This window comes from Haematobia irritans, chromosome 1 (genome assembly GCF_050003625.1).
Source record: "Haematobia irritans isolate KBUSLIRL chromosome 1, ASM5000362v1, whole genome shotgun sequence".
NCBI lineage: Eukaryota > Metazoa > Arthropoda > Insecta > Diptera > Muscidae > Haematobia > Haematobia irritans.
In genome coordinates this window covers 178,317,087-178,337,397 of record NC_134397.1, presented here as the reverse complement: position 1 = coordinate 178,337,397, position 20,311 = coordinate 178,317,087, and the positions used below count along the sequence as shown (strand labels likewise).

The following is a 20,311-nucleotide window of genomic DNA, read 5'->3' as shown; positions in this document are numbered from 1 at the left end:
TGTTTGATATAAACTAAAATTGAAATTGTTTCAGTTAGAATTTTGGGGGCCAAACCAAAAATATTTATTTGTAAAATTTGGCTAAATATTAATTTCGTCACAGAACAACTGTAGCTAATATTCGTTACATATAATGCCCATTGTGCATAATATAAACCATTATAATAGAGATTTTAAAATTGGATATGCAATTTAACAAACTCTTTGTGAGTAAGGAGATTAATTTTGTTAGAATTTTGAGTTAAAAAAGTAACAATTTTGTCTATAACTTAGTTCTGTTTTGCTTAAAATACATATGCCAAAACCTTTTTTTTATGTGTATGTATTTTGTGAGTATTTGTTTGTTTGTTTTTTTTTTAGAATTAGATAATGATTACCTAAATTTGAAATCTTTATATATGTAGGTATATAATCTTAAAAGTTATATGTTGTATATAAAATATTCGATTGCAAAAATATATATTTATGTATATATGTGGATGGTTACATATCTATATGGATGACTTCTTTCAGTTTGATCTAAATATATATGTATATAATTTTTTTTTGTTTAAATTTATGTAAAATGTATATTTGCAGAAAAAATTCAATGAATTACAAGGACAATATATATGTGTTCGTGTAAAATGTATGTCTATGTATATACTGACTATATGTTTCATAATACATTGTTTTTATTATTATTTATAGATTTTCTTGAGACAATTACAATTTGGAATGAACAAAGTTTCGTTTTAAGATCTTATAGAGTCCTAAAACGCAATACATTATGTAAATAGAATTTATGTGAGTATATTTTGTGATCTACATATAAATGTATGTCTTGTTATTTTCTGTTGTCTTTTAAGACTTTTCTAAGCTTTTAGCTTAACTAAATTAAGGTTATTGCACCAAATAATCCTTATAGCCGCGTAAAGACTTCAATTGCTTTTTAAGTTTTGTTATTAAATCGGAAGGCTGCACCAGAATAGAAATATCACGTCCCACTGAATTCAAACGATCGCGTATTTCATTGTCTTTAAAAAATAAATTTAAGGGCCGACCATTTATCTCAGTTAGGACCCAAAAGGTCAGTGTTGTACCATCACATGATTGAGCCTAAAATAAATTGGTTCCAAATAACATAGTAAGCATATTCAGGTAATTCCTTTAAGAAAATTATTTTTTTAGAAACCTATCAATTATCTATGATTAGAGAAAATAAATATAAAGGCTTCTCTACTTTGGAAATTTGATTTTTTACGGGAAGTAATTAATAAGTTTATAGGACAACTGACACGACGTACAACCAATTTTAGCAACCATAATTTTTGTCTGAAAATAATCCATTAACTGCTGCTTAATATGACCACAATTGCTACATGTCCAAAAAACGATATTTTTTTGTCCCCATCTTATCTCTAAAATGACTCGAATAGAAAACTCAATTTTGTACAAATTTTAAAAACGATATTTAAGAAGGAAAATTCGTCGAATAATAAATCGCCTTGAAATATTGTCGTAAGCCACCATAAGAAAGATTAGTGCAACCGGCAAGTGACTTGAGGACTTTGGGGGAATTTATGGTCGGAATTTAACGTCGACACTAATATTCAACTGCCTGCGTACTTCTGCCGTTCATGTAGTGAATATTGTGGGTGAAGATTTGGAGGCGGTCCAGCAGTGAAACAACTGGTAAGATCAGCAACTTTTAATGGATCGCAGATGTTATCAACATTGGGCCCGGATGCCAATATTGTACATCGCCTGTATATGATACAATCTCGACGTCGACAGAAGGGGGTGGAATAGGAGACTGGGGAACTCCCTGTTTCACTCTACGGGGTCTTGACTTCCTATCCCTAAAATTCATTTACGACTGGCGCCCACACAGATAGTTAGTTAACCAACGCTTGGTTCCTGCCGTAGGGACGTGTTCTCGATGTCATCGAATAGTCCGGCAAGGTAACCGTATCGTTAACAGCATCCTGCCACATGGTCAGTATGACTATACTCCCGCAGCGATGTTAAGCCGCAAGATTTCCGTAAAAGCACCCATTCCAAGCACCAGTTACACCTGACCGAAACCGAATTGTGGTGAATCTGGTATCGGCAGACTGCACAGTACATTAGTCCGGTGTTTCTCTCTATCCCGACTCGGACTAAAAGCAAGTTGAGAAGGCTCTCCGGGATTCACTTCCTTCAACACAAAAAGACGAACGAAATAACACGTACACTGACATGGCTGCTGGCCGATGGGTAGGATCCATCCGCTGCAAAGAACCAACCGCAAGGGGATCGAGTCCTCTATTTATATATGCTGAAATGGCATACAAAGCTATTGTGGTGATATGTACTTTGCGGAATGGTTGGCAGCTTCAAAATTATCCACAAGGCTGGAGGAGAGTGGAGCCCCAAGTATTTTGGCTACTGGCATGAGATGGAAATTCGGTCTGAACGATTCACACTTGCTCGAGTCTTTGCCTGGCTTCTGTAGTAGAATCACCCTACCCATTTTCCAGACATCGGATATAATGACCGATTCCAAGGAGAAATTGAGGGGTCTGGCCAGGTACTCAACTCCTTGTATTCCCAAATGCTTCGGCATTAGCATAAAAATTCGTGGCCCAGCTCATTGGATTGTTTTGCGCTGTTGATGACATTGGTAACCGCGACGCTGGCTCAGTGACCATGGTTAGGTTAGGTTAGGTTATGTGGCAGCCCAATGTACGAGGCTCACTTAGACTATTCAGTCCATTGTGATACCACATTGGTGAACTTCTCTCTTATCACTGAGTGCTGCCCGATTTCATGTTAAGCTCGATGACAAGGGACCTCCTTTTTATAGCCGAGTCCGTACGGCGTTCCACATTGCAGTGAAACCACTTATAGAAGCTTTGAAACCCTCAGAAATGTCACCAGCATTACTGAGGTGGGATAATCCACCGCTGAAAAACTTTTTGGTGTTCGGTCGTAGCAGGAATCGAACCCATGACCTTGTGTATGCAAGGCGGGCATGCTAACCATTGCACCACGGTGGCTCCCTGTGACCATGAATGCAACGAATCGCTCTCCTTTTCGCTCTATCACTCCTGGGATGCTCGTAAAACTGTTGATATAAAAATCCAGCGCATCTTTTCGGATCACTTGCCATCACACCGCTTTTCCGTCATTTTTATTGGTGGATTCAGTTTTGTTCTACCGTGCATCAACGATTTTCTACTACGAACGTTTTCACTTGGCGTTGTTGTAAAGGGTCCATTTTGTTGCAGCGATCCGGAGATGAAATTAGATCCATGAGATATTTTTACGTTAACACATGTTGCACAGATATATCAAGCTATTTTTCCGCAAACGAAACAGTGCTTACATGACGGTCGAACAATGTTTACGTTTTTATCGACTGGAAATTATCGGAACGGAACCGAGTAACCCAAAATTGCACGTGATGAACTGTTACATAACGCTATTTATATTTTCAGCCGACTGTATTGCATTTTCGACCTTATGGAAGAAAACTGTAAAATATTGCGTATTTTCTCATTACTTGTGGTCATCTTTGCGGCACGCTTAAACAAAACTGTAAAAACTGTAGCTTTTTTTTAGACATATTTCTAACGCCTTTTAGCGGAACCCGATGTAACTCAGACAACGCGAGAGATAAGTGACCATTTGTTTTTACCTATTATTGATATTGAAACACTGTAGACAAGCCGAAAGATAAAAAAAAAACGTTTAAACACACTTATCTGAATGCGCTATTGTGGAACGCTTGACTGTTTTTTCATTGGATTTCCTATTACTAAAGCATTTTTGATTAACATGCATGATTAGCAAAACATACCTTTGGAGGAAGCCCATGCCTAGCTGCCAAACTATTCGGTACAACATCGACAATTGTAGCAGTATTGCCATCACGAATTAAACCCAAACATTGTCCTTCTCTTTCCCGGCGTATGGCATAACCTCTACCAAATGGAATTCGACGTACTAGAACTTCCACCTAAAATAAAATAGCGAAAATAAATTTATACAAGCCCAACTCATGACATTGCAAGCCCTTGAAACTTACAAAGAGCGTATTAGTATTTCTTATAATTTTATTTGCTTCTGCAGCTGAACTTATTGTAACACCAGCTATAGAAAGCAGTTGATCACCAATGTGTAGGGCATTGTATAATACTGGATGCTCTTTTTGTTTCCAGCCAGCAACCCTGAAAATGGAAGAAATTACTAGATGTAGTAGCACCATAAATAAGTCAATAGAAACCTCTACTCACCATACGGCTCCAAAAGAATCTACCCAAGCTATAGAACCGACACAATCTTTGCGTCGTAACTGTAAACGAACACCACCAGGATGCATAATTTCTCTTCTTAATTGCATTACTTGTTGCTCACGCAATGTCATTCTTTTAGATGGCGAAGCTGTGCTGTTGTGAATGCCAATAGGACTGCCAACTAATAAATTGTCACTTGTACGAAATGGTTGAGGCGGTTGTCGAAGACCAGCATTTGTGCCATTGGGTCGATTTGGAAACTCGTTGTTATTGGCACCTCGTGAATTCCGCTGAGCTTGGGCATCCGAAGTAGAAGAACTACGCCTGCGTTGCTCAACGGCATCGGAGGCAGCTCGACTAATAGCCACATGTGTTGGTGTTTGTGTTGTCGCTGAAGGTCCCGCAACATCGCCATTGTTATTGCCATTTGAAGAACTGGGTTTGTTATTGGCATTTGATATTGCCGACGTTTGTTGAGATGATTTTGGCTTTGAGGAAGACATCCTATTAAGGAAATGAAAATCTCTGCGACTGGGTCTGGCCGAAATAACGGCTTCTGTAACTCCACGTGTAAGTATGAAAGGGGGCCTTGGGTTTTGTCCACTGGTTTGATTGTTAGATGGCGAAACAATTCTTCGCCTTTGAAGTGCAGGGCTTCCAATTTTCGGTGATGTTGAAACCTTATCGCTCAACGTTGGGTTTGCATGAGAAGTACTTGGTGTTGCTTTTGGACGACTTCCCGCCTGTTTGGTAACTTGTGGCTTTTGTTTTTTATCCATAATGTCATTAACTGCTGCTTTTGGTGTAGGTGATAAGGGTCCTAAATCTACTTTTGATTTATTTAGAGCCATATGCTTATGGGGAGAACTCCATTTAGGTGACAGTGGAGTGATATCCATTTGATGAGACGATGATGTTGTTGGATGTATCACAATGCTTTCAGTTGCAGCAGTATTGGACGTTATCGATGAGGATGGTTCTGTGGATGTTGTGGACAGAAAAACTTTCTCGTAATGCAATAAATTACTCCTGCCTGGGTTACCTAGTTTCTCTTTATCATTTTTCACCGATCCTCTTCTGATGGGAAATAGCCCTGAATCACTGGTGGTATTATTTACAGAAATATTTGTAATGCCTGATGTATTTGCCGATAGGATAATCTTCTTGGGTAATTTGGGTGTGGATGTGACAGATGTTGGAGTTGTTGAAACCACAGATGATGATGATGATGATGATGTTGGTGTAAAGCATGTGCCATATGTATTATCGGTTCCTGCCACATGGACAGTTGTTACCTTATTATGGTCATCGGACGATGTTGTTGATACCGTCTTCTTTACCGGTGTGGTGTATTGATTACCAATGGCCAGTGTTGGTTGTTGATTCACTGTATTGCCCATTACCTGAATTGTGCTGCCATTATGATTATGATTATGACTACTACTACTACTATTATTACTGGACGGAATGATTTGTACATTACTCTTGTATTCATGCTGTTTGATATTTCTAATTGACGGTATCAACGATTGGGCTTCGGCAAATGTAAATATTTCGGCATTTGATGACTTATGCGGTAATTTTGGAGGTTCATAGTCATTATCGTTAGAGGATTTTTTATCACCATTTACTGCAGTTGTGGATACTTGTATTATTGTAATATTAGTTTTCGACTCTGTGGAATTCGATTGTGTTGGTTTTGTTTCAATCTCGGCATTAACTTCCAACTCTGTTATATTATTTCCCCTACAACTTGCATTTGATACGACTAGTGATTGTGGAATATCTGCCTTAAGTCCAATATCCGTTGGTTGTGTTTCATTTATGGAACTTTTAATAGATTTTTCTACTGCTCCGGCCGATAGCGACCGAGAGGTATGTGGTCTATATATTCATGAATAAAATAATAAATAAATCATTATTGGGGCAATGTAAATAATCAGACGTCAGTAAGGAAATTTTATATACGACGAGATTTCCAATTCAGGCAAATCGGATGACATTCGACACAGATCTCGTTGAACCTTAAATAACTCTAGATTTCTAGATGTGAGCCACGAGACTTCAAGACTTCAAATCGGGAGATCGGCCTAATTTGCTCTACTCCAAAACTTGAACCGATATACACCATATCGGATGACATTCGACACAGATCTCGTTGAACCTTAAATAACTCTAGATTTCTAGATGTGAGCCACGAGACTTCAAGACTTCAAATAGGGAGATCGGCCTAATTTGCTCTACTCCAAAACTTGAACCGATATACACCATATTCGGCACACTTATCTTTGAATCTAAAATTAATCTAGACTTAAAATAACTTCAGATTTCCACTTTCAGGCAAATTAGACATTTTTTATAGAAATAAAATTTTGACAAAATTTTCTATAGAAATAAAATTTTGACAAAATTCTCTATAGAAATAAACTTTTGACAACATTTTATATAGAAATAAAATTTTGACAAAATTTTCTATAGAAATAAAATTTTAACAAAATTTTCTATAGAAATAAAATTTTAACAAAATTTTCTATAGAAATAAAATTTTAACAAAATTTTCTATAGAAATAAAATGTTGACAATTTTGACAAAATTTTTTATAGAAATAAAATTTTGACAAAATTTACTATAGAAATAAAATTTTGCAAAATTTTCTATAGAAATAAAATTTTGACAAAATTTTCTATAGAAATAAAATTTTGACAAAATTTTCTATAGTAATAAAATTTTGACAAAATTTTCTATAGAAATAAAATTTTGACAAAAATTTCTATAGAAATAAAATTTTGACAAAATCTACTATAGAAATAAAATTTTGACAAAATTATCTATAGAATTAAAATGTTGTCAAAATTTTCTATAGAAATAAAATTTTGACAAAATTTTCTATAGAAAACAATTTTGACAAAATTATCTATAGAAATAAAATTTTGACAAAATTATCTATAGAAATAAAATTTTGACATAATTTTCTATAGAAATAAAATTTTGACAAAATTTTCTATAGAAATAAAAGTTTGACAAAATTTTCTATAGAAATAAAATTTTAACAAAATTTTCTATAGCAATAAAATATTGACAAAATTTTCTATAGAAATAACATTTTGACAAAATTTTCTATAGCAATAAAATGTTGACAAAATTTTCTATAGAAATAAAATTTTGACAAAATTTTCTATAGAAATAAAATTTTGACAAAATTTTCTATAGAAATAAAATTTTGACAAAATTTTCTATAGAAATAAAATTTTGACAAAATTTTCTATAGAAATAAAATTTTGACAAAATTTTCTAAAGAAATAAAATTTTCACAAAATTTTCTATGGAAATAAAATTTTGACAAAATTCTCTATAGAAACAAAGTTTTGACAAATTGACAAAATAGTTCGGCTTGAGGTCATGTGAATAAAAACAGATGTTGTTGTTTTTTGAGTTGTATTTTTATATTTCTCAAAAAAACTCAAAAAAAAAACAACAACATCTGTTTTTATTCACATGACCTCAAGCCGAACTAATGGTGTTTTCTTTTCTGAAAAAAGTGCTTTGCCTTTATTTTGTCTGTACAGAATGCGCATTTTTAAAATGTTACCAGCAACCTAAAAAAATGCTATCATTTCAGCGGGCAGAAAAGAATTCAAAGAAGGAAACAGGGCAATGGCAGCATTCTCGTTTGTTGGCAGTGCTGAAAATGCCCGTAATTTGCCTCTATGCGTGGCGCTATTTTCACAACAGAATTCGAAGCCTTTTCGCACTTTTGCCTGTTTTTTTAGAAAAGAACCTAAAGAGTACATTTTCCGGGCAAAATGCAAAAAAAGTGTGCATTTTTTACAAGAAAAGAAAACGCCGTAAGCAAATATAATTAAAAGTTTAAAGGTCAACTAATTAAAACAACGAATTAAAATTTTGTCAAAATTTTCTATAGAAATAAAATTTTGACAAAATTTTCTATAGAAATACAATTTTGACAAAATTATCTATGGAAATAAAATTTTGACAAAATTATCTATAGAAATAAAATTTTGACATAATTTTCTATAGAAATAAAATTTTGACAAAATTTTCTATAGAAATAAAAGTTTGACAAAGTTTTCTATAGAAATAAAATTTTAACAAAATTTTCTATAGCAATAAAATGTTGACAAAATTTTCTATAGAAATAAAATTTTGACAAAATTTTCTATAGAAATAAAATTTTGACAAAATTTTCTATAGAAATAAAATTTTGACAAAATTTTCTATAGAAATAAAATTTTGACAAAATTTTCTATAGAAATAAAATTTTGACAAAATTTTCTAAAGAAATAAAATTTTCACAAAATTTTCTATGGAAATAAAATTTTGACAAAATTCTCTATAGAAACAAAGTTTTGACAAATTGACAAAATAAATGCTGAAAGAGGTGAGGTTCAAAAATCACCTGACAACACTGTAGATGAATTGGAAAGCTACTGTGTGAACGAAAAGAAATGCGGAACATGATTTGTTAGCCATTCTTTTTTAAACTTGGGTGCCGTCTTCTTGGCACGTCCATGGTATTCGAAAGTTTAGCGTTACTACGGCTCCAAACCAGAACCCAAAATGTTTTCCCGATAACAATTCGCATTTACTTTAGCATGAATTTTGTTTACTCGCCGAACAATTGCTGGTATTTGTTTTTCATAGAGTATATATTTAATCCGGTCAAAAATTCGGTATCTGGCGTCCCTTGAAACGATCTACTAGTAGTCCGCTACTCATACAGTCCGCAATTATCCCATTTTGCTGAAATTACATTCGTATATTCCTCAGACCCGTTAATGGATATTTTGAAGGCCATTTTTGTAAGGTATTGTTTTAATAAAACCCCTGCAGACTATGAAGCTGTGAAGAGATCTGTACCGTATCTTTTGCAGAATTATGGCTTATATTTATTTTAATTTTCAAATTTGACTAATCGACCACATCCAACGTTCACTGCTCTGCCAAAGATTTGGAATGACTATTAAAATAAAAGGAGGGCAAAAGATTTTCTCGAAAAACAAACACTTGTACTTATTCTATATCCAAATAGTCAAATAGTGGTTGAAGTTCAAACTAAACGTCTCTGGAAAATATGATCTTGACATAACATTATGTCTATTCTGTAAACACAATATTAGTTTGTTTTTTTTTTTTTTTTAAATCACACATTTTTCAATTTTTGTCATATTCGAAATGGAAGAGAGCAATGAAAGTAACGGTTCAATAATACAATTGGAATCTTTGGATGAAATCTATAGGGATCATGTTAGAAAGTTACGTGACTTGGTTCTAAAACTTGCTGATGCTAACGACATTGAACTATGCCGTAAATGGTTAAAAGTTTTCAATTGTACTTCAAAAGACGAAAAATTGGCTCGAAATTGTTTATGTACTCTAATGCAGTATCAACTTAAAGAATCTGGTTGTTTGACAGAGCCTTTTACAAATCTAAATAATTGTAATCAAAATTTGGAACGACTTCTCACAGAATTGGATACAGAAACTCAAAAGTGCCTTAAAACCGGGAGTATATCATCCCATAGTTCTCCTAAAGAAAATCTTTGTGAAATATCACCGTTGGAAAATTGCGAGAAATATCATCAGTCTAAAGAAAGCGTGGATACAATAGAATTGGAACGCGAATTAAATAATTTACGTTTACAAGTTAGCGAAAAAGATCTTGAAAACGAGAAATTGAAAGATATTATGGAAAAGTATAACAAAGAAATTGAAGAAAAAGGCACAATTATATACAATATGAAAGTTAATAGTTTAAATGGTATTCGGGAAAAACTTATGCAATTAAGAAACAATGGTTTAGCTATTGAAAAAATACAACTTTTCGAATCCATATTCAAAGTTTATTCCGATGACTTGGTATTTATTCATATGATGAGGAAATTTGACATGGATTTTCAAGACATAATTGGTAAATATTTAGAATTCCAGTTTGGTAAATTCAAAGGTCTAATGAAACGCCAATTTTATCGTAAATTTCTGAAAAAGAAGTCTAATTTGCGTCGCAAATATGAAAGACGTTTAACTATGCAATACATTACACAGAAGCTACAATTGAAATTAGCCAAATTGAAATGTATTTCTGAGCTTAGGCAAACATTTATACGCACCTATGACTATAAACAAGTGGAAATGATGGAAATTTTGAATATTTTAGAGGAGAAATATGATAAGATTGCAAATACTAATTAGCTAACATAGCCTGGTATATATTTGACTAAAATTATATATTTTATGTTATTATTTATTTTTTACAATATTATTTTTTCTATATATAAAATATTTAAAAAGGAATACACAATGATTCGTATATTTTGTTTGATTTTCCAATCATTACTTCAAATGCATATTGTATTTATTGCTATGTGTATAATTAAATCGATTACTTTATAAAATATATTATTTGTTTCTCTGTGACTATCCTTAGTGTTAATACGTAATTTTTTGCTGATTAAAGATTATAGAAAAAATCACTTCAGATTTAGACCTATCTTTTATATGGATTTCACAAGAGTTTATCAATTGCCACAGGAAGGGATTTATTCGTATATCGACTAGCAGTTAACTGGGATAAATCATTATATATTTGAAGGCAACATTAAGGGCGATTTCGTTTCGGAAAAATGTGCCTAGTACCGTAGTGTTATACTACTTTTACCTTCTTAGTATTTTCGCCGCAATTGAAGTGTCATAACAAAGTTCTTGGTAATTGATAATATTGCGATGGATCCTGTATCTAAAAAGTATGACAGTGTACTTCAACCAATTTCGAGAATGTTGCACCTTTTATTTCAATCGAAATCGCTGCAAGATTTATCGACTAAATTAAAATTGTGTAGCTCACGAAATTAATTGATCCAATTAGACCGATTCCACTTATTGAGGGTATAGAAGGCGCACTGATCATGAAAATTGCTTGAAACTGAATGCAAAATTTCCAGATTTTACTTCTCGTAGTCATTTAAATAATTGGGATGAAAATCCACAGATTTTAGATGTCAAATCAAGGCGTTATTTCATCATTTTCTTGCACACTTACAAGAGATGTTTATGATTCCTCTAATGGTTCTTATAAATTCAGAATCTGATCTAGTCTTCATAGGTAAAATCTTTACATTTATCTAGCGTACTGGTTGAACTGATCTGCTCGAGAAAATATCTGTCATCAAACCCCCCTGACATTTTCAAAGGAAACTATAATATTTGATTCATGGTGGTAGGTATTTAAGATTCGGCCCGGCCGAACTTATTGCTGTATATACTTGTTTTAATAACAAATTTATTCCCTTAAAAATCAATCAAACAATTTAAAAATGTTGGTCATGTTCGAAATAATGTACTCAATTTCCCAGGACGCTTTTGAAGCATCTTTTTAATTTGTGGTTTTGTGATCATTTGAATCTATAGTCAAACTATAAACAAATGATCAATCTATAAAAATTGTATGTATATATACAACATAACATTATTATTTAGTATGTAAGGATTCATGTTAATCTATAGACTCTTAATAAAAAAATCTAAAACAGAACATTTTGAAAGTCTTTGACAAAGATGTCAAAAGATGTTGCGAGTTGGGAATTTAAATAAAAATTCAAAATATATAATGGTAAACTTACCGCGGTATACGTCTGTCCAGTTGCAATAAACTCTCCACATTTCTGATATGATCTGTAATAGACAATAATGTTAATACCAATCATGGAATACGAAAGCTCTTAATATCTACCTGCAGATGCCCTATGAGCCGCTAGTACATCCAAACGAACACTGTTATGGTTTGTAATGCCATTTATATCACTATTATTAACACTTGATTTTCTTAGAAGAGGCCCAACAGATTCCTCTTCTGCGGTCTGAATATCACTGAATTGCAAATCCCTTTCAAAACTAAGAGCTAATGTTGTTGCAGTATTTGGCAAATAATCAGGATCATTAGATGACGATGAAGAATTAGCATCATTGATTTGTTCACTATAAGCACTAATGGGATCCGACAACATGTTCAATAAATTTTGAGTTAATGTATTTGACATGGATGTAAGTAGGGGAGCTGAGGACGATGATGTCGTTTGTGTTGTATATGCGGTAGTGACACATGAAGCAGCTGTTATAACTGTAGTGGACGGAGTGTTGTTGATTGTGGAAGATGCATTAATCGAAGTATCGTTTGTGGAAGTTGTAGAGGTATCATTCATTGCTACAGCAGAGTTTTCACCATCACTGGAAAATTCATTTGATGTACTTAAGTCATTGGCAATTGGGTTATTCTGGTGTTGTTGCTGCTGCTGAACACTTGGAGGAATAACTCTTTCCACTCCAGGTACAATAGCTGCTGGAACTGGTGGTGGAGCTGGCAGTGGAGAAGTAGGATCTCTTGTTGGTAACAAAGGAAGTCGTACTTCGGGTAATTTTGTATATAAGTTTTCCCGCGGTGAAAGTATTTTCATTTCTCTAAGTTTCGAACGTAATGTCTCAACCCATTCTTGCATAATATCCCTGTATGAGAAAAAATTAATAATGAAAATTAAAAACAATAAAAAAAACACTTTACTATAAATAATTTGGCAACCGAAAATTCCTAATTAACTACGGAATGGAACGAACAGTCTAGTGATGGAAAACATACAACGTTTTTTTCTCAAAGTTAGTTTAACACTAAAGGAAAACGAAAGATAATGTGGATGCGTAGCATAGCAATGCTAGCTCAAGCTAACAAAACAATATGATGGCAAATTAATAAGTAATAAAAGAAATTTTTCTACACACAAATATGAATTACAGTTGAATGTCTACATATCTTCACCAGCTAATGTAATGAAATAAAACTAGGTGTATGGTATCCGCTAAGGAATTTTAACATACCATGACATGGCATGAAAACGAACCACTTCTGAACTAAGCGTGACAACGAATTCGAATTCATGTGAGTTTGGAATTAGTGCGTGAGAAATGTGCAATGTGTCCTGCATTGAAACGACCCATTCCGGATTGTGTGAGGGAGCCTGCCTTGGCTCTGCATAGCCTTCCAAAAGAGCTTCGGTGTCATCATGCACACAAAAAACAACCCAACTGCGTTCCGATTTCTAAAAAGAAAAAATATATGTTTTTTTCATGTTGCTCTACATATCCTAAAGTTTCTTACTTTGGGACCCACAAAAACCTTTTTGCCCTCCGCTGTTAGTCTCTTGAGCCAAGTGTTCTTGTGAATTTCTCGAAATTGTGCTGCCATTGTTGGAATGGGATTCGTTGCTGTTGGACCAGTCCGATTTCCGTTCACACTGGGCAATATGTTATTAGGACCTATAGAAGTCATTGCAACAACAGGACCCGTATTAGCAGTTGCTATGGATGAGCTCATTCTTCATGACGTTGGAACAATTGCAAGGAACCATGTAACTATCTCTTTTCGCCCCAATTAAGCATTTAGATTTTCAATTTTCTTCTAGTTACTGGTTAATAACTATTGCTGTGTAGTTTTTTTTTTTTTAATTTTTAATTATTGTTTGTTAATCTAAGCGATACCACCAACGTCAACACCAAACACCTGCCATTAAAGACACAGCTACTGCGCTGCGTTTTTAGTTGCTTTTGTTTTGTTTCTTCCTCTAGTGGCAGCGTCGCAACCAGCGTTGTTGTTGTTGTCTTCTCTATTAACACCAGTGTTGGCGTTCTGCTTTTATTGCTTTTGACAAATGGGTCCTTGGATCAATTCATTCATTGGTATGTTTTAGCAATAGCTTGCGAAATATATGTAATTTTTCGTAATCTTCTTGGTGTCACTGGTAACCGATTATTGATAACTTTTATAATATGTCGTTTTTAGAAAACAATTCAATGTAGTTTAGCTTATATTTACATCTAATTTTTATTTTTTTTTTTTTTTTTTTTTGGGTTTTGATTAATTAATGGCAATGTCTCTTCGACATTAAAAGGCCAGGTTATATACACCGATCGATGTAGACCCAAACTACACCGGAAATAAACAAATGAACACTTTCGTTGAGCCAAAAAAGCCCCGATTAGAAGCTATCGAACCCGATATGAGTAGACTCTAATTATCAGGTGTGAGTGGTATAAATAGTGCATATGTTTCGCCATGACAAAAGTTTAGGATCAGTTATTCAAAATATAAATGATAGTCAATTAGTCAATTATTATTGTAAATGTGACGACGGCATAAATGTATCAGGCTTATAAATATCACAGGTTAGGTTTGTTGTTAGTTTAAATCGATTAGGCGTAAGCCATAAAATATCACAGATGAATTCCATATCAGTCTTGTTGATTCAATCAAGTAATTAAATTGAAACGTTAGTTTCAATAATAAAATTAACGAGAGATTTATATAAATCTATGTCCTTTGTAGCCAGGATGTCATAAACATCAGTAAAACGATTAGTTAAATTGTATTTCAGTCTTAGAGCATCGAATTTTGTACAATCAAAAATTGTATGATGTGTTGATTCCGCATCCAAACATTCGTTGCAGACATCTGAGCTGATAGCTCCAATTTTTAAAAGAAAAGGTTTGTCATACGTACGGGCTGTGTGCAATCGATTGATGATTTTGGTTTCTTGGGGGTTGAACATATACTTCGAAAACCACGGCTTTATTCTAACATCTTCAAATAATTTGCTGGCTTTGATGCTTTTGCAGAGAGAAATTTTCTTGAATTCTAAATTCCAATTATTCCATAGAGCTGTTCGGATTTTGTTTAGGCCTTCTTCAGGAGTGAGTTTAGGGTTAAGGGGTGCCCCACACTCTGCAGCAAGTTTGGCTGTTTCATCTGCTAACTCATTTATGTTCAGTCCTCTATGACCAGGAATCCAGACAATATGGCATTTATTGATGTTAGAATCTTGAAGTTTTTGATGAAATGTAGCGGCAATGTAGTTGTTGGTGTTTTCACTGGCAATAATCTTGCATGCAGCAAGGCTATCCGTGAACAGTACACACTTGTCATCTTCATGTTCAATGGCAATCTCCAGAGCCTTGACTAATGCCCATAGTTCCCCAAAAGTGGATGAGGCAGCAAAACCAATTCTGAAAAGAAATCGTTGATTTGTGGATACATTGACAATACCACAGCCAATAGAGTTAGTAGAAACAGAAGCATCAGTAGCAAAAATAGTAAAATTAAAATTTTTATAGCCATCAATTTCGCTGAGGTAGATGGACTTTAATATATCTATGGGATAGTTATTCTTCCCATTAGGCAATAGGTTGAGTCTGACAGTAACTTTTCTAGATGTCAAGGAGTTAGAAATGTGCTCAATACTATCAAAAATTTGAGGAAATTCATAATATACGTAACTGTAGCTGGAGTTGACTTTTGGATTATCAGACACTAGATCATACAGCACCTTATCTCTGGATTGCACCTTAATGAGTTCTTTCGCTGTCAGGTACACTGCTCTAAACTCTGGGGGGAGTTCATGAGCCAATGCATAAACAATATGTGTGGGGGAAGATCTGGCAACACCTAGACTTCTCCTTAACATGTCAGTCTGTAATCTTTCCACTCTTTTATTAATACTCTTCGGGGCATCTGCCGCTGTGGTTCTCACATATTCTATCTTTGATCTAACAATGCTTTTATACACATTCAACGCAACATTGGGATGCAAACCCCCTCGAATAGAAGTGAGGCACTTAAGCATGTTTACACGATTCTGCGTCTCCTTTGAAATAGAATCATAATGGTCCTTTATCGACAAGGAATTCGTGACAATTCTGCCTAGAAATCGCAGTTTTTTCGTCTGCTCAACTCTAGTACCATCGATAACCATATCAATATTTTTAAAACCATTTTTAGCAAAATACATTGTGTTCGATTTGGATGGATTAAAGGATAAATTAAGATTTCTACAGGTGTCCATGAATTCTCTTACCTTGTCAATAAGGTTCGATCTAGCCTCAGCAAAATCACGGTGATACGACATTATGATGAAGTCATCTGCATATTGAAAAATAGTTGTATTGCCATCCTCAAGGGTATGAAGACTGGCAGTGTATAAGTTAAACAGCAGTGGCGACAGACAACTACCTTGTGGCAACCCATTGTACACAGACACCTCCGAATTACTCAACTTCAGTATTCTGTGAGAGAGAAAATTAATGATCCAGTTACAGTACGCAGTATCCAAACCTGAAAGGATGAGTTTTCTCTGTAGCATATCAATCTTGACACAATTATAAGCATCACATATATCAAGAGACAGAATAACAACCTTGAAGTTGTTGGCCTTAAGCAAGGCAACTCTATGCAAGAGTTCATTAATACATGTACTTGTGGAAGAATTCTTTTTGTATGCAAATGATCTTCTGGGTATAATATCCACACTGTCAAAGTGTACTGAGATTCTTTCTTTCACCATTAAATTAATACATTTTAGAAACACCGATATCAATGATATTGGCCGAAAGTTTTTAGGGTCATTATGATTCTTTTTCGGTTTTGGTATAGGCACAATTTTTATAATTCTCCAATCATCTCGAATGGTGTTAGTCAAAAAAGCATTGTTCATAGCTGTTAACAAAGCGCGTTTGGAAATGCCCGAGAGAGATTTAATCATATTATACGTTATTCCATCATGTCCTCCAGCCGACTGAGACCTTTTTCCAGATAGACACAAAATAAACTCTTCAAAATCAAATGGTTCAATGAAGTGATTAACCAAAGGAAAATCAATAATCACATTCTCACCAGTAACTTGATTTTTAAGGTGCTCCAAGTATACAGCATTATTTTCATCATTCCAAATAGATCTAGTAGGATTATTTCTTCCACGGATGTTATTAATAAACTTCCAGGCATTTTTAGTGTTGGGAGACTTGTTGATTTCATCTAGTTTGGCAAGATAACACTTTTTCTTGGCCTCAGCCACCATATTCTTCCAGTGCTCAGTCGCTTTTCTAGCATCTTCAAGATTGTTATACGAGGGAAAAAGCCTGGCTTTCTTAGCAGCCGCCCACTGCCTGCGAAACCCAACCTTGAGTTCCTCACTCCACCAAAACTTTGGGCTACGTCCATCTGGAACAACATATGAGGCATACTCAACTTCATCTTTCATAGACTTTTGTATACTATCCAAATCCGGCTCAAGCTCCAACTTCGAAAGCGACATCAGAAGTTTATTTTTGGATAGAAATTTCATCTTTGATTTTTTCCTTGAATCTATGACAACCGTAATGGGAAAGTGTCTGCTGCCACCAAGATAACAGTCGCTCACAGTCCATGTTCCCTCCAAACATGTACTAATGAAAGTGAGATCGAGCACCGAACCATCAGACTCGTCATTCCTTCTGAAAGTGATGTTATTGGAATTGATGCATTTTAATCTAGAGTAGCTAAAAATGGTTTCCAGTTCTTTCCCTTTTCTATTGGAGATATTATCTCCCCAAACAGTGTTACGAGCATTGAAGTCTCCCATCAGAATAACATTCTCATGTCTATCTAAAAAATTGCATAGTCTTCCTACTTCACCAGCCAGAATATACAATGGCATAGACGGAGGGAAGTAAACCGACGCAATTGTAAAATTTGTATGAAGATTACTGGTTTTGACAATTATTATGTCAAATTCAGTTTCAAATACGATTCTGGAAAATTTTATATATTTCCTCAGAGCAATGGCTACACCCCCATAGCCATCAGGTCTGAATTTCTGAACAAGATTGAAATTAATCATTCTATTTCTATTATCTCTGTTTTCAGAAAAAATTTCAGACAGCACTAAAATGTCAAAGTTGTAGTTATTCGCATAAAATTCTAGATAATTCTTGTTTTTTGTAAACGACTGCACATTATACTGTAGTATCTTTACCATAAAATGAAGAATTAGATAAAAGACTAGAATTAGAAGATTGAGGCACCAAACCACATTTTACCAGGCGCGAATTAAAATGATTAGCAGCATCTATAGCAACAGTGTTACCAGACATCTTGAAAAAGTCCATCATGAAAGCCAGCATCTCACTGGTGACTTTCTCGAGTTCACTGACTCTCAGCTCACTTGTCATATAAACAGGCGATGAGGGCTGCGTTTCCGGAAACATCCTCGGATGAGTTTGCACACCGGTGCGATGAACATATTCTTTTCTCTGCCTCTTAGCCACAGAGCTATAAGTGTATGGGGTTAAAATTTGATTAACATCTCTGTCTCTCATATCCTCCCTCACTGGGGCAGTCTTCTTTCTATTCCTTCCATTAGATAATTCCGGAAAACTGTCATCATCAGCTAAAAGATCAAAACGATTTTGGTTGTTGTATTTCTGAAGTACCTCACGTTTTGACATCTTTTTACGCGTCATAATCTTGTTGGTTTCTATTTCTTTTATCCAGCTCGGACAAATTTCCTTGTCACTAGCAAGATGGCCTTCAGCCTTACACAGAATGCATTTTTTACCACCACATTGGCCATTGCAGACTTCACTATCAGCACCACATTTTATACATCGTTTCTTCGACCGACAACCCAGTTTAGTATGGCCCAAGCGACCACAGTTGTAACACTGTCTGATAGCAGGATAGTATGTGCTGACAACCAGAACAGACTTTTCAAACACTATCCAACTAGGGTGATCATCACCCGCAAAGCCAATTTTGACTGTTTCAGTTGGATGAAAAACACCCACCTCTTTTTCATCGCGCCTGGTAAAACGTTTAACAGAAGTAATATTGATACTTGAAGTTGCATTTTCTAAAATCTCTTGTTCACTATAGCATAAAGGCACATTTCTAATGACACCGAAAGTTTCAACAAAGTTTCTGGGGACAAAGGCCCTCAACTTTCTTTTCCTCAACTCTTCATTGTCTAAAAATTTATTGGCTGATTCAACATCCTCAAACGTTAATTTATATAACGTAACACCAATTGCATCGATCTTCTTGATCTTGTCAAACTCGTCAGACTTAATGTCTCTTATTTTCTGTACAAAATAGAGACCATTTTTAACTTTTTTGTTAGTACCATTATCTACCTCAGAGGTGTCTACCAATACGTGTGGCTCACCTTTATGATTATTCGAATATCTCACCAACGAATCATTCACTCTTCTTTTTTTGCTTTCATGTACCACCATTTCTTCTCGCGGTCTCGCATTTTTCGCCGCAATACCACCATCACCATCATTAACAATCACATCAACATTCATAGCCTCGTCAACCCCCGTTTCAGCTACTTCACAATTATTAATAATCGCAGGTCTAACATTTCTGCCTTTTATAGGTTTCGTCAGTTTCTTTTTATTGTCACATTTTTTGTCAGTATCAATATGACAAACAATCATGGACTTAGAAGGCCCAGCCTTCTCCTCCACACCACTTTCCATGGCCACCACTAAGGCCAGCGGTTAATTTTGCACAACCACTCACACCAGATACACAAAATAACAACCACCAACAAGACAATGAAATTGTCCAACAGTATTCAAATCAATGCACACAGTTAGAACTGAATACAAAATCAAAAAGGTTTCTCTTCACAAGCAAGGAACGATGTCTACACAGCAAAGGCTCAACGAAGAATGTCTAATTTTTATATTTTTAAACAAAACTTAAGCAATTATGAAAACTGCAAGCGAAGTAAGCACTTATTCACGACAGGGATGGTAGACTAAAACTTCCAGCAGGAATGGTAATGAAAAAGTACTATTGTATATCAAATAGTACTTGGCAAATTGGCTCATCACAATAAAAACAAACAACGCAAAAATGCTTAAATTCAACCCTCTTTCAAATACAATTTCAAGTGTTTAGTGAAATCAAGCCTAAGAAAACAGCAAGTGGTATGCTATGTTCGGTTCAGATTCATTTTTTAGGCCATATTGAGCAAATAAATGTATTGTGCTACGCGGCTTTAGAGATGAAGCTGACCCATTGACACAAAATTTTGGCCGCTACAAAATTGTATATTCTGCTGCGGGGAATTAAATTATTAAAATTGAAGTTATCCAAACGGTTATGAGATTTATTGTACAACCAATCACATTTAGATCGGAGAATGAAGCCGCCGATTCGCGCTGCCAAT

At 34.7% G+C, this 20,311-nt stretch overlaps 2 protein-coding genes across 4 annotated transcripts; both read right to left on the bottom strand.

Annotated features, from left to right (window-relative positions):
• Positions 1 to 850: 850 nt before the first annotated feature.
• Positions 851 to 14,141, bottom strand: LOC142222172 (uncharacterized). Its single transcript, XM_075292174.1, has 8 exons — positions 13,423 to 14,141; positions 13,143 to 13,363; positions 12,007 to 12,776; positions 11,897 to 11,948; positions 4,260 to 6,143; positions 4,052 to 4,193; positions 3,824 to 3,982; positions 851 to 1,098 (listed from the first exon to the last, which is right to left on the bottom strand). Exons 1-8 carry the CDS (start codon positions 13,636 to 13,638, stop codon positions 883 to 885), a joined length of 3,660 nt encoding a protein of 1,219 aa, XP_075148289.1. The 5' UTR covers positions 13,639 to 14,141; the 3' UTR covers positions 851 to 882.
• A 1-nt stretch (position 14,142) lies between these two features.
• LOC142222173 (uncharacterized) lies at positions 14,143 to 19,431 on the bottom strand. 3 transcript variants are annotated; one of them, XM_075292175.1, is made up of 2 exons: positions 19,295 to 19,431; positions 14,143 to 17,585 (listed from the first exon to the last, which is right to left on the bottom strand). In XM_075292175.1, exon 2 carries the CDS (start codon positions 17,435 to 17,437, stop codon positions 14,579 to 14,581), a length of 2,859 nt encoding a protein of 952 aa, XP_075148290.1. In that variant the 5' UTR covers positions 17,438 to 17,585; positions 19,295 to 19,431; the 3' UTR covers positions 14,143 to 14,578. The 3 variants fall into 3 exon arrangements, with proteins under 3 accessions (XP_075148290.1, XP_075148291.1, XP_075148292.1); XM_075292176.1 differs by having other exon boundaries at positions 14,143 to 17,582; positions 19,295 to 19,397; XM_075292177.1 differs by lacking the exon at positions 19,295 to 19,431 and having other exon boundaries at positions 14,143 to 16,428; positions 16,987 to 17,971.
• Positions 19,432 to 20,311: the final 880 nt, after the last annotated feature.

Bases quoted from the DNA above. Each gene is read 5' to 3' on its own strand.
- LOC142222172 (XM_075292174.1), bottom strand. From the start codon at position 13,638: ATGAGCTCATCCATAGCAACTGCTAATACGGGTCCTGTTGTTGCAATG. The intron at 11,949-12,006 runs GTAGATATTAAG...TGTCTATTACAG, and splicing joins GGCTCATAGGGCATCTGCAG to ATCATATCAGAAATGTGGAG. The intron at 3,983-4,051 runs GTAAGTTTCAAG...ATTTTATTTTAG, and splicing joins GAAATACTAATACGCTCTTT to GTGGAAGTTCTAGTACGTCG.
- LOC142222173 (XM_075292175.1), bottom strand. From the start codon at position 17,437: ATGAAATTTCTATCCAAAAATAAACTTCTGATGTCGCTTTCGAAGTTG.